At 40.8% G+C, this 12,557-nt stretch overlaps 1 protein-coding gene across 2 annotated transcripts in view; it reads right to left on the reverse strand.

The window, feature by feature from the left end:
* FBN1 (fibrillin 1) overlaps window positions 1–12,557 on the reverse strand; it is a 253,616-nt gene that overhangs the window by 195,807 nt on the left and 45,252 nt on the right. For both annotated transcript variants that reach the window (XM_033851648.2, XM_073800934.1), the window contains exons 5-6: window positions 9,489–9,584; window positions 5,555–5,650 (exon numbers count right to left, since the gene is read on the reverse strand). In XM_033851648.2, coding sequence (XP_033707539.1) covers window positions 5,555–5,650; window positions 9,489–9,584 — 192 coding nt within the window. The remainder of the gene's footprint in view (window positions 1–5,554; window positions 5,651–9,488; window positions 9,585–12,557) is intronic.

The raw sequence follows: 12,557 nt of genomic DNA on the forward strand, positions 1-12,557 counted from the left end.
CTCCAGATGGAGTAATGATAGAAAACTTTTTGTTATTAGCACTTATGCTTCCAAAAGGCTTCATACTCTGGCTCACATAAAGTTTGACATTAAAATATTAATCTAATTCCATGTGTTTTAAGAACCATGCAAGACAATTCTTTTCACTGCTTTTTAATCTAAGTCAATTTTCGACCCCAAACGACTAATGTGTTTGATTATTGACTGTCGTCACTAGAACCGACACTATTTTAGGCTGTTTCTAATAACCCAAATGACTCGCATAAAGGGAAAAAAATGGTCACATGCTCATTTGAATGAATTGCTGACTCTGTAAAGGTAATTACAAAAAAGAGTTTCCAAATATGGCTCGAAGAGTTGTAATATTGTAGGAAAACTATATAACCTTCCATGGTAACTGCACTAAACGACAATATTCATTTTCTATGGCTACATTTTAGAATGTTGGTTCAGTCATTTGGAGTCAATTTATATGTACTGCAAACAGACAGGAATCATCCTCTCTCCAAGAATGGATTATTATATTTAAAATATCAGAATCAATCAAACAGAGAAATATCCCCAAACCCTGCATTACATACACCCAAGCAATACTCAAGATTCCTTTCTCTTGGCTTTTAAAATGATTTAAAAGCAACTTAGCTCAACTCTTCCTCCAGAGAGGAAAACTACCTACCTTGCCAAATTTCTTGAAAGGATTTTCCCCCCACTCCATAACTTTCACTCTAAAACTCTTAGTTCTAGATTTCTTCTTATAATTTCTCAGAAAATTTTCTATAGTTACTAATGACCTCTTTCCGAGTGAAACCCAAGTACGGCACAGTGGTCACGTACACAGGCTTATGAGCCAGACCGGCTGGGTTCAGTTGTTGATTGTACCACTTACAAGCTATCTGACCTTGGGCAAGCTCTTTGACCTCTCTTTGCCTCTGTTTGCTCCTCTATAAAATGGCACTCATTAAAGGACTTTTCTCATAAGGTTGTTGCAAATCACCAAAGTCAAGTGTTCCGCATACTGTCTGGCCCCCTCTAAGTACCCAGTCCATGTCACCTGTTATCACATCAAAGGGCCTTTTGTTATTCTCATTCTTTCTTGATCCTTGAAGAGTCTAACAACTGCCAAGCTATTTCTTGAAGTCCTTCTTGCTTTTAGTTTCTTTGGCTCAGTGCTCCCCTAGTTCTCTTGCCTCTCTCCATGTTTTCTCAGTGTCTATCTTTTGTTCTCTTCTTCCTCAGGCCTGTTCATCAGTAACCCCACCCCGTCTCCAAGTTCAGGTCTATCTCCATCATTCTTCTCTCTTTTTTCATTACCTTGAGAAGTCTCATCCACTCACATGATTCACTGTGTTTAATATAAGAGCATTTAACAAGATTTTAAATAGTCTGCATTCTGAGGCAAGATGGCAAGAGAAAGTGTGCTTCCAATGGTCTCGTTGGCAGTAACTATGGCAATACCCCACTAGCTTATGTTATCATTGCCAAAACAGGCACTGACCTCATTTCAATATTCTAATAACAAATGCGAAAATGCCACACCACTGAGCTTAGGCAGTGATAAGTTTTACTGGTTGCTCAAGACCCAAGCAGAGAGAAGGCAAAAGTGAGGGGCAGGGGGCAATCAGGAAAACCATAAATGTAAATTTACAGGAAAAAATTTACAGGAAAAAAAAGAACAATGAAAGAAACTTGGCATGTGAAACAAAACACAAAGAGATGCAATCTTTGATACAGAAAGTAGCAGGAGGTGGCAAACTCAAGTGCCCACAGGGGCTAAAAAGTAAGCTTAATGAATAAAGGGAGCAGGATGTAAGACAATAGGGAGTAGTAGGGATTGTGGCAAGCTAGAGACTATAACTAAAGGTACTCACATTCAGTTTTTAACAAGTAAACGTTACAGGCCAAACAAGTCACAGGCCTCTTCTTTTCTTCCTCTGAACATAGCAGGCAATAGTATCATTGTCACCTGCCCAATGAGGCTGACTAGCCAAAAATTTTTTTTAAAACATATTTTACTGGCTAAAAGCTACAAGTGAGACAAATTTGCTGCATAGTCTGACTGCATTTGTTGAATGAAAGTTATGATTCGTAATTCAACCATGGATCCACTGCTTGTCTCCATCACAAACCAAAACACTATGTTCATGGGTTATTAAGATTCACTTACTAGCTTAAAGTGATCCAAATCCTGCCAGTATCACCCCCCAAAGGATAGTCTACACTTGTACTGGCTCTCTGATGTAGCTGCAGACATATAGTTGCAAGACCTCTCAGGGACAAAGATGATTATCCTGAGAGGTACTTGTAACACATTTGAAATGTCCCTTTCCATGTGTATTACATCGTGATAGGAGGTTGTTTGTTTGTTTATTGTCACCTGGCTTAAGTCAAAACATACCTTCTTTTCTGCATCCTTGCCAACTGAAAAATGACAGTCATGTGGCCCTGAAAGATGGGGCCAAATTCAATTAGGACTCAACACTGCAAGCTCTGTTTAAAATGAAACAATGAGAAATATCCAGAATTCTCCACAAGTAGGTAAGCAGCAATTACTTCCAGGAGATACATTTTCTTCATCTGATAATCATATCTCAAGATTTTCTGGTGCTTCAAAATAAATTCAGTTCAACATTTATTGGCCATACGCTGTGCATCACGCATTAAGCTTGACTTAGGAATTTAAAAGATGATGAAACCACAGTTGCTGCTGAAGAGCTTACACTCTAATGGGGGAGATGGACATGGAAACCTGCTATTTCAATACAATGTGGTAGGTGCTATCAAAAGATATGTGGAGAGAGTGCTCAGAGAGAATGCAGAAGAGGCCCTGGGCTCAGCCTCCTAGAAGAAGGAAAGAAAATTAGTAAAGACTTCCTGGAAGTTCATTTTTAAAAATAAAAAGCCAGGGCTTCCATGGTGGCGCAGTGGTTAAGAATCTACATGCCAATGCGGGGGACATGGGTTCAATCCCTGGTCTGGGAAGATCCCACATGCCGTGGAGCAACTACTGAGCCTGCGTGCCACAACTACTGAGCCTGTGAGCCACAACTACTGAAGCCCACGTGCCTAGAGCCTGTGCTCCTCAACCAGAGAAGCCACCTCAATGAGAAGCCTGCACACCGCAACGAAGAGTAGCCCCTGCTCGCCGCAACTAGAGAAAGCCCGCACGCAGCAACGAAGACCCAACGCAGCCAAAAATAAATTTATTTTAAATAAATAAAAAGTCACATTCCATTTAAAACATAATGCAACTGGCCTACATAGTTGAACAACTTAGTAAGTATACTAATCCACCATCAGAAGTGACACCGAATACTTCCCTATGCTTCAGGATGGATTTGTCCTGACTCAGTCCTATATTTTTATTAATCACTCTTGAAATCACAAGCATTCGTCTGAGTAGTAGGACATCTTGCCTCTAATTCTTTAAAGAGGTAAGCAGATGACTTCCACAAGAGCAGAAAACAGTGAAGACTAAAAATGGAAATACAATCCTGGAATCAAAGAGCCTCCCCCCTCCCATGTGGTGAGAGAAATCACACTCATGTTTCCCTTCTCCCACTGAAGGTTTGGTTCTGTATTCCCAGGTAGAAGAGGCAAAGGACAATGATTAAAGAGAGCCTGCTTCCTCCCGACTCTCCACAACCACAAATGCCTGAAAATCTGCCATTTAGGGATTAATTTTATTTAGATAATCACTATTGTGAAGATTCTATGGGGCCAAAATATATTTACACCTAAGTGCAAATTTTAGGATACCCTTACCACGGAGGAAAGCAGTTAAAGACACTCCAAAATTTGGAGAAATCCCTAAGTAATATGCCAGTTTTGATTAGCAGTTTAGTAACTTAACCCATTCACATCATTTCTTAATCTTGGTCAAAGATCAAGTCTTTGAAGAAATAAGTGTGGAATGGTTAAATATCATGCCCTCTTTATTTTAGACTGTTTTATCAATATCTGTAACTATGGGTATCAATATTCTTTGCAGCAAATTATTAACCAGATTCTTAGAGGTAAAATGCTCTATAACTTCATTCTATTAGTGATTTTTCTAAAACAAATTAAGCCCACTATTATCACTTCCAGAATTATTTTCACACTGTTCAAGTTACATGTTAACAACTTTAATCTCAACAATTTAAATCCTATATCATCATCACTGAGTAAATACTAAGGCCACAGAATGATACTACCTAATCAAAACAGTTGTCTTTATTACTCTTGAGACCATTAGATATACATTAGCTCCAAGTCAATAAAAATACATCAAGTTGTAAAGAGAAACAGTTTTAAAGAGGGACTCCAAAATGATGCCAAGTACAATGTAACGGCCAAGAGTCCATGATGCGTCGCATATCCATACCGTGCAGTGGCCTTGTGAACAGAGATACAATATAATCTATCCAGTAATAATAGAGTTACTTGCTAAAATAGTTATTGTTGCTTTATCAGCAAAGAACTGAATTTAGACGAACTCATAAAACTACAAACAGAAGACAATTTCTCACATACCACTCTGTGCTCTTTGCTTTTAAATAACATATATTCAACACTTGCTACTGAATCTTTACTTTCCATCTTAGAATAAAATGATCTCTATACAACTTTGGATAAAGGTGATGACTGAAGTTTAAAAAGTTCATGAGTATTTTTCAATGGGTATTTTTCATGAGTATTTTTGCAGTTTTGTATGAAAGGAACCTCCTAAATCTTCACGATAAAATCTTCACTATAAAACTAGGAACAATGAAAACATGGCTATGAATGTAAAGACAAGATGATCAACAAAGCAAAGGTCAGGGCGGTGGGTATTTAAGAATACTGCACATTGACATATATCTCAATATCCTATTTGTATGCATAGGCAAATCAGGTAGAAATCTCTTTTAATTAAGAGCAGCAGTATACATTAGACTTGAAAACTGAAAACCCACATTCGGATTAAAGCTGCTTATTATGTGTGTGACCTTAGGCAGCTCCCTTGACCTCCCCGAGCCTTGATCTTCTCAGACGGAAAAGTGATGATGATTATACACATGTCAGTGGGCCGCAGTGAGTACTGAATAAACTACAGGTGTGAAAGCACTGTTTCTCAGCAATCAGTATGTCTAGTGAACTTTAAATGCCGAGCTTGTATACCACTACAGCCAATAGGTCCTAATAGACCTTTAGGTGCAATTTTTGTTTCGTTCTGGATTTTTCCCCTTGCCATACAGATGTTTTATTCGGAGCCACCTCCCTAATTTACTAGGATAATAATGAGCTCAATCCTTACTCTATGGAAAATTTTCCTCTTTTTATCTTGATGCCAACTGGTACTTATGCATAGGCTCACTATTGAGTCCTGCAGTCCACTGGCAAGAATTACTGAATAACATGCATAGACTTAGGGCCATTGTCTTGTCATCCTAGGAACCTTCCCAGTGACAATTCAGAAACACCCTCAAAGCTCAGCAAAATTTACGAAGCAGCCGCAAGAACCCAACGCACGTTGACATCAATCATAGCTTTAGCCACTACAACATCTTTACACCGATATATTAAAATAAATTACCTCTTTCACACTGGGGTCCAGTAAAGCCGTAAGTGCATGCACATCGATTTGGGGCCACGCACCTGCCTCCGTTGAGACAGCCACTTTCACAGACAGCTGTAAAATAAGGAGACAGGAGCTGAGAGGCTGATGGGCTTCATCTGATAGTAGATGCTAATAAAGTAACATTTACTGTCCCCTGAAAGGACAACAATAAAAACACTAAATAATCACCCTGGTATTTGTTTTAAACAGTTACTGTACAGTTCCAGTTCCCCGGATGTTCCTCAGTCAACTCAGGTAAAACTACCTGGAATAGGTGAGTATGTACCTGTGTTAATGCTGACAGTTTCATCCTGGGAAGCATGTGAGCAATGCTTTCAGTTCTGCACCTAAAATGGTGGTTTATAAGAGATACCCCTGATGAGAACTGCATTTTGGCAACCTGACTCTTTTCTTATGATTTATGTTTAATTTCCAGAGGGTTCTCATGAGGGAAAACATTGGCCTCTCTACTGTCATCCTTACAGAAATGCAGCATGTTAAATCACTCTATTAATTGCCAATGACAAAACATGAATACTGACATTCAGTAATTTATGTACCATAATAAAGACCCAATTAAATGTTATAAGAGAATCTCTGGAAAATATTGGTAAGATAAGTCCAGAGATCCTTGAGGGAGGGACTTTTTTACTTGTCAAGAAAGGCATTAAGGGCTTCCCTGGTGGCACAGTGGTTGAGAGTCCGCCTGCCGATACAGGGGACATGGGTTCGTGCCCCGGTCCGGGAAGATCCCACATGCCGCGGAGCGGCTAGGCTCATGAGCCATGGCCGCTGAGCCTGTGCGTCCGGAGCCTGTGCTCCGCAACGGGAGAGGCCACAACAGTGAGAGGCCCGTGTACCGCAAAAAAAAAAAAAAAAAAAGAAAGAAAGGCATTAAAATAAGATCTGACAGCTCATGCCCTGAACAACTCTTCTCCGTACAACTTCCTGCAACTCACTTATGCATGGCCTCTTTCTAGGCATCTTAATCCACAGGTGGTAGGCTGCCCCTGCCAAATTTGCCAGTCCCTCCCACTCTTCAAAGCCCAGCTCGAACCTCACTCCTCCATGAGGCTTCCCTAACACCTCCATTTAAATTAATTCCTCCTTCATATATTTCCCACACATTTTTCCTGTACCCCTGGGGCAGTCATGGAGTTGAGCCATTCAGATCTCCCTCCAAGAAAACCTACAGTGAGGAGCTTAGTTGGCCGACAGCCTGAAGCTGCTATACCTTCAGATCCGCTACTATGTTCATGCCAAGGGCACACTCTCCTGGCTGCTACCACCCAATGACTAAGCATGGTGGAGACTGGACATTTCTGCCCATCATGAAACTATTTTGAGGGGCAATCTTTATTCTAGGCTCCCTATCAGCCTGACCAAGGCTTTCATGAAGTTGCACTATAGTCTGAGGCTCCTTCTATACAATCGTGATAGTCTTTCCTTCCCTCTCTCCTTGCCCAGGGGTGTGACCTGCATCATGGTCTGAAGGTCCTCTGTCCTGACTCCTGCTTTCTTTCCCTTTGATTCTTCTTTTTTTTTTTTTTGTGGTACGCGGGCGTCTCACTGTTGTGGCCTCTCCTGTTGCGGAGCACAGGCTCCGGATGCACAGCCTCAGCGGCCATGGCTCACAGGCCTAGCCGCTCCGCGGCACGTGGGATCTTCCCGGACGGGGGCACGAACCCGTGTCCCCTGCATCAGCAGGCGGACTCTCAACCACTGCGCCATCAGGGAAGCCCCCCTTTGATTCTTCATAGGCTTTTTCCCCAATAAATCTCTTGTGCATCTAATTCTGTCTCAGCATCCACTGGGATCAGTGCACTTGAACTAAGACAACCCCTTATAGCCAAAAATTATAGCAGTAGTCCATTGATCATCACAAAATTAGAGAAGTTTATGTATATTCATTGTTCTAATTTGCTTCTTAATTTACAGTTAGGAGAGAATGAAGAGGTTTAAGCAGAAAAGAAATTTTGAGATTGCCTAAGCCAACCCTCCCATTTTACAGATTAGGAAATTGAAGTCTAGGAAAGGTTTTCTAATTCTACTGGTGTTACCTGAGTGCCTGTCATGCACTGGGCTTTGGGCTCTACTCCCTCTGGAAGCATCAAAGGAAACAGAAGATGCACAGCAGCTCCTTCTGATTCCCTTTCTGAAAATGCCTTTGAATCCATCCCCATCCCACCATCTCTCTAGCCATAGCCTTAGTACTATTCTTCCTGCTTCTGTTTCTTCCTACTCTACTCTGGCCTCAGTGGTCTTTCTCATTGTAAACCACTGTAAGTGAAGTGTATAGGCCAGTATTTCATAGCATTAAATGCATGGGCTGTGAAGTTAGACTGCTTGGGTTCAAATCCCAACTCTGCTGATTACTCCCTATACAGCCTTAGACAAGTTATTGCCCCCGGTTTTTCTTTTCGTAGAAGGTAAAAAAGGCCTCTACCTCAAAGGGCTGTTGTTATGAGTTATGAGTTAATGCCTGTAAAGAGTCTGAACATGTGCCTAGCATATAGTAAACAGAGTAAATACTCAACAGATGAATGTTGTTGGTCGTTGTCTTCTCACTCCCCTTCCCTGGCTTTACTTTGAGTGAAAAAACGGTATGCGTAAAGGCACTCCAATGGCCCATGACTTCCATTCTGACCTTAGCTTCCTTCCCATCACTTCCCTCAGCACTTAAGTCCTAGCAACGCCAAAGCATGACCTCCCATGCTATGTATGTCATGTTCTGCTGCTTTGGCTTATGCTGTGCCGGCTGCCTAAAAGGCCCACCTCCCATCATCTGACAAGGGAACTCCTACCCACCCCTTAAGACTCAGCTCAAGGGTCTCCCACATTGGGGAGGCTGTCCTACCTCTCCTCCCTCCATGCTACTGCTGTGGGCTGCCGAAGACGCAATCGTCATTCTTACTATATTGCAGTGTATAGACAGTCAGGAGGGTATTACATAAACTTTGATTTACTTATAATACCATTATTCATCATAGCAAATACATATACAATGGCAAAAATTGGAAACAACATGAATAAATGCCGATCATTAACAATTCACTAAATAAACAGTAAAACCTATATATAATGGAGTATTATGCAACTATTAAAATGTATTTTTAAATGTTCAAGAAATGAAATATACTTCTAATGAAATATTAAGTAAAAAAGTTATATGAAAAATTATGCATACGATGGATCTCACGTACCAAATATGCATTAAAGGACTAAAAGGTAATATCTGGAATGGCGGGATTGTAGAAAATTTTATTTTTTATATTTTTAAACTATTCTAAATTTTCTGCAGGGTATATATATTCTTCTTAGTGTCATAAAAAGTGAGCTCTTCTAGAGAAATTTTCATCTCAGCAAAGCACAGGGGCTGATACAGAGTAGACACACAATCAACAGTGTTCATGAATGAACAAACACACTGGCCAGCAGTGTGCTAAATATTATAAGAGCAGAATCTAGATTGGGAAACTAGAGAGATACAGACATCAATAGTCAAGAAAAAAGAACATGTTTGGGGACAAAGATGAAGTTGAGTTTTGAAATACTTTATTGGAGATGCTTATTGAAAATCCAAGAGATGGTGGAGATGTTGAGCAGTCAAACGGAAGGCATACATCTGGAGTGAACAAGAATTCTCTGGGTGTAAATCAGAGATGAGGTAAGCAGTGTAGTGGAGGTAAATGAAAGAAAAATGAATCAAACCACCCATTTCCAAGGTTCCAGTCAGAAATTTGGTACTATGTGTGTTGGGTAAGTGATCTGTTCATCTGTAAGAGTCACTGCACATCTCTAAAAATGCCATGTCCCAGGAACTCAAAGAAGATCCACCAGCACTTATCTCTGTATTCTCTTTGTCTCTATAGATTAACATCTAGAATACTTATAACTATGGTTTACTTACGTTGTCCACAGTGAGTCCCTATGTATCCTTTCTGGCACAGACAGTGATCATCACTGCAGCTACCTCCATTCATGCAGCGAATGTTACAGTGTTGGACTTGAAAAGGAAAAAAAAAAGACTGATTTATTTTTGCAGTTTAAGCACATAGATAGCAACAGTTCACACGAGTTCATCTGCAGTGAAGAGAAAATAAAATGGTTCATCAAGATTTATATATTTATGCAGAAATGACCTAATTGACAATGCTAGACATGTCATTTTGTGTGCATAAAATCATTTACAATGCAACGTAATTGTTTCTTCGATACTTATTTTAATAGTGCTCAATGACTTCTCTAATTTAGCAGAACTTATCACTCAATGTCATTTCTGTAATTTATACCAACAAGAAAATAGTGCCTTGAGGGACCAGACGAGACAAGATTACGACGGCAATAATTTTCTTGTTAAAAGATGCAGAGTCCCAGGTAGGTGGGCAGGAAAACATTCAGGGTGACAAATTCCAAGAAATGTTGGTAAAAGAAAATTTGGAGGCAGCAAAAAGAAGGGAAAAAAATACCTACGACGGCATTTAATAACAAGACTGCTTGATAACGGAGACAGCTGGACTCGGCTCAGAAAGAGCTGCTGGTTTAAACTGTAACCTTAAACCAACTAAGACCCACAGTGTTTGAAACGCACTCTTTACCACACTGTCACCTACAGAAGTGTGAGAGCTTCAGCACCCAGAGGAGGAAGACCACGGGCAGGTGGGCTGACTTAGACTGAGACGATGAGGCGCTAGAAGGAGCTGGAGTGAAAGACGCCTGGGAGAGAGAATGACAGCGTGGTGCGGGCTCCGGCACCTTCAGGGCTCTGCTGCCTCTGCTTCAGTAATTCAGGCACTCTCAAAATCCCAGGCTGCTCCTTAGTCCTCTAGAAACAGTCAACTACCTTACTTGGAGAAGACGAAAGGCTTGATCGAATTAATCATTGTTGACACATCCCTATACGAGGAGGCCAGGATTGGGCATGGAAATTTGGCTCACTCTGCCCTGCCCTCCAAGCTGGGGGAGTAAATCCCTAGAGAAAAAGGCTCAACAATTTCACATCAGGGGACGAAAAGCCCTTCTTCTGTGTAAGAGCAGAAATCAGCTGCTTAGGCTTGCTCTTATGCAAAGCCTTCTTGGAGCACAGGGTCCAAATCTTCCCCCAAGAGCAGAGAGGAGACTCCTCCCAGCAGCCACCTTCTTCAGTACCCCTTGTTAGGATGCTCAGTTCAGAATCCCAAAGAGGCCGCTGACTTCAGGAGAAGGGGCCATTTGCGTCAAGTGCTACACAAATCTCAGCATGACAACAGGGAGAAGGAAAGTGCCGGAACCCAATACTTACTATGCCCTCAGACAGTACTGAAGAGCTAAGTCAGGTTGAAAGTGAGGCACCTTTTCGAGAACATGTCACATACTTCCTGAAACACCATCAAAGACTCCCTACGTCCGCTCTATTAAGAACCCCTCCATCTCACATGCAAAGCCCTCCCGTGAGCCTATCAGGGCTGCTTTGCCTGCTCCTAATACATTCTATGACTCAGTCCCCAATGTACTTTATCAGTCACTCACTCACTCAACAAATATTTCTGAGTGCCGTACCAAATGCCTGGCACTTTGTGCTAGTCTCTTCACGAATCTCCTCTTTAACCTGTCACTTTGACCCTTTGCCCCAACCCCTAACATATAACACACACACAGTTCTCACCAAATACTGAAATCCTCCTACCTATCTCCTAGACCCACTGCAAACGTCTGTTCTTTCCTTTGATCTTTTCTGATTTCTGTTCTCTCCTCCCTCCCCCACTAGATACTAGCCCTCTTTGTTCTGACTCCAGAGTACTTAATAATTCTCTCTGGAAATATATGTTATATAATCAAACTTTTTTTTTTTAAGTTATTTCTCCTATCCCCAGCACATTTGTCTAAAGGCATCATGAGAGTGGGGAGTGGGAAGAATCATGATTATTAATTATATCCCCATAAGTGCTCAGAGCATCCCTTGCCTGTATACAGGTGCTGTATACAACTTTGCTAAATTAATTTCTGTTTACTTAATTCATGCTCCATGATAATGACACCAAAAGCTATGCTCAAACACTGAGACTGTGTAGTTGCCTAAGCACTTATACAGCACTCAATAGGTTGCTATTAAAAATATTTTTATCACAGGGCTTCCCTGGTGGTGCAGTGGTTGAGAGTCCACCTGCCGATGCAGCGGACGCGGGTTCGTGCCCCGGTCCGGGAAGATCCCACGTGCCACGGAGTGGCTGGGCCTGTGAGCCATGGCCACTGAGCCTGCGCCCAGAGCCTGTGCTCCGCAACGGGAGAGGCCACAACAGTGAGAGGCCCACATACCGCAAAAAAAAAAAAAAAATATATATATATATATATATATATTTATTTATCTTTGTTTCCCCATATATAAAAGCAGAAATAACTCCTTTATTATAAAGCAGAAACTAACACACCATTGTAAAGCAATTATACTCCAATAAAGATGTAAAAAAAAAAAATCAACCAACCCAGAAAACTGATTAAAACAGTTATTTTAGGCTCCTATGATTTCTATTAAAACGTCTCAGCCAAAATGCTTTTTTAACTAAAGAACTATTTACAAGTATACAAAAGAAATGATTTGATGAAAAATTTGGATAATGTTCTAAGTAGGTCAGGAAAAGGTGTACAGTTGCTTTAAAATCTGAAGTTAAACTTAGCTTCATCCTATCTTAGCAAAACAGTGAGGGTTGGGAAAAGCACAGGAAATGATGTCATCTGTCAAGCAGCATAGGAACTCAACCCACAAACTGATTTCAATTAAAGTGGTTCATGCCAAGAGCTAATTTCCATTCCCACATGAGCAACAAAGCCATTTAGCTACTTTGAGATAAAAAAGCTAACAGTAGTTTAAATAGTGACTTTACATTATTTGTTCAAATTGAAAAAGAGAATGAATTCTTCTTTCTGGGAAGAATGGTAAGCTTACATTTAAATGTAATATCATAAAAACCTCCCTGATATGCTGTTACACTTTTTCCTACAC

Source organism: Tursiops truncatus, chromosome 2, assembly GCF_011762595.2.
Source record: "Tursiops truncatus isolate mTurTru1 chromosome 2, mTurTru1.mat.Y, whole genome shotgun sequence".
Classification (NCBI taxonomy): domain Eukaryota; kingdom Metazoa; phylum Chordata; class Mammalia; order Artiodactyla; family Delphinidae; genus Tursiops; species Tursiops truncatus.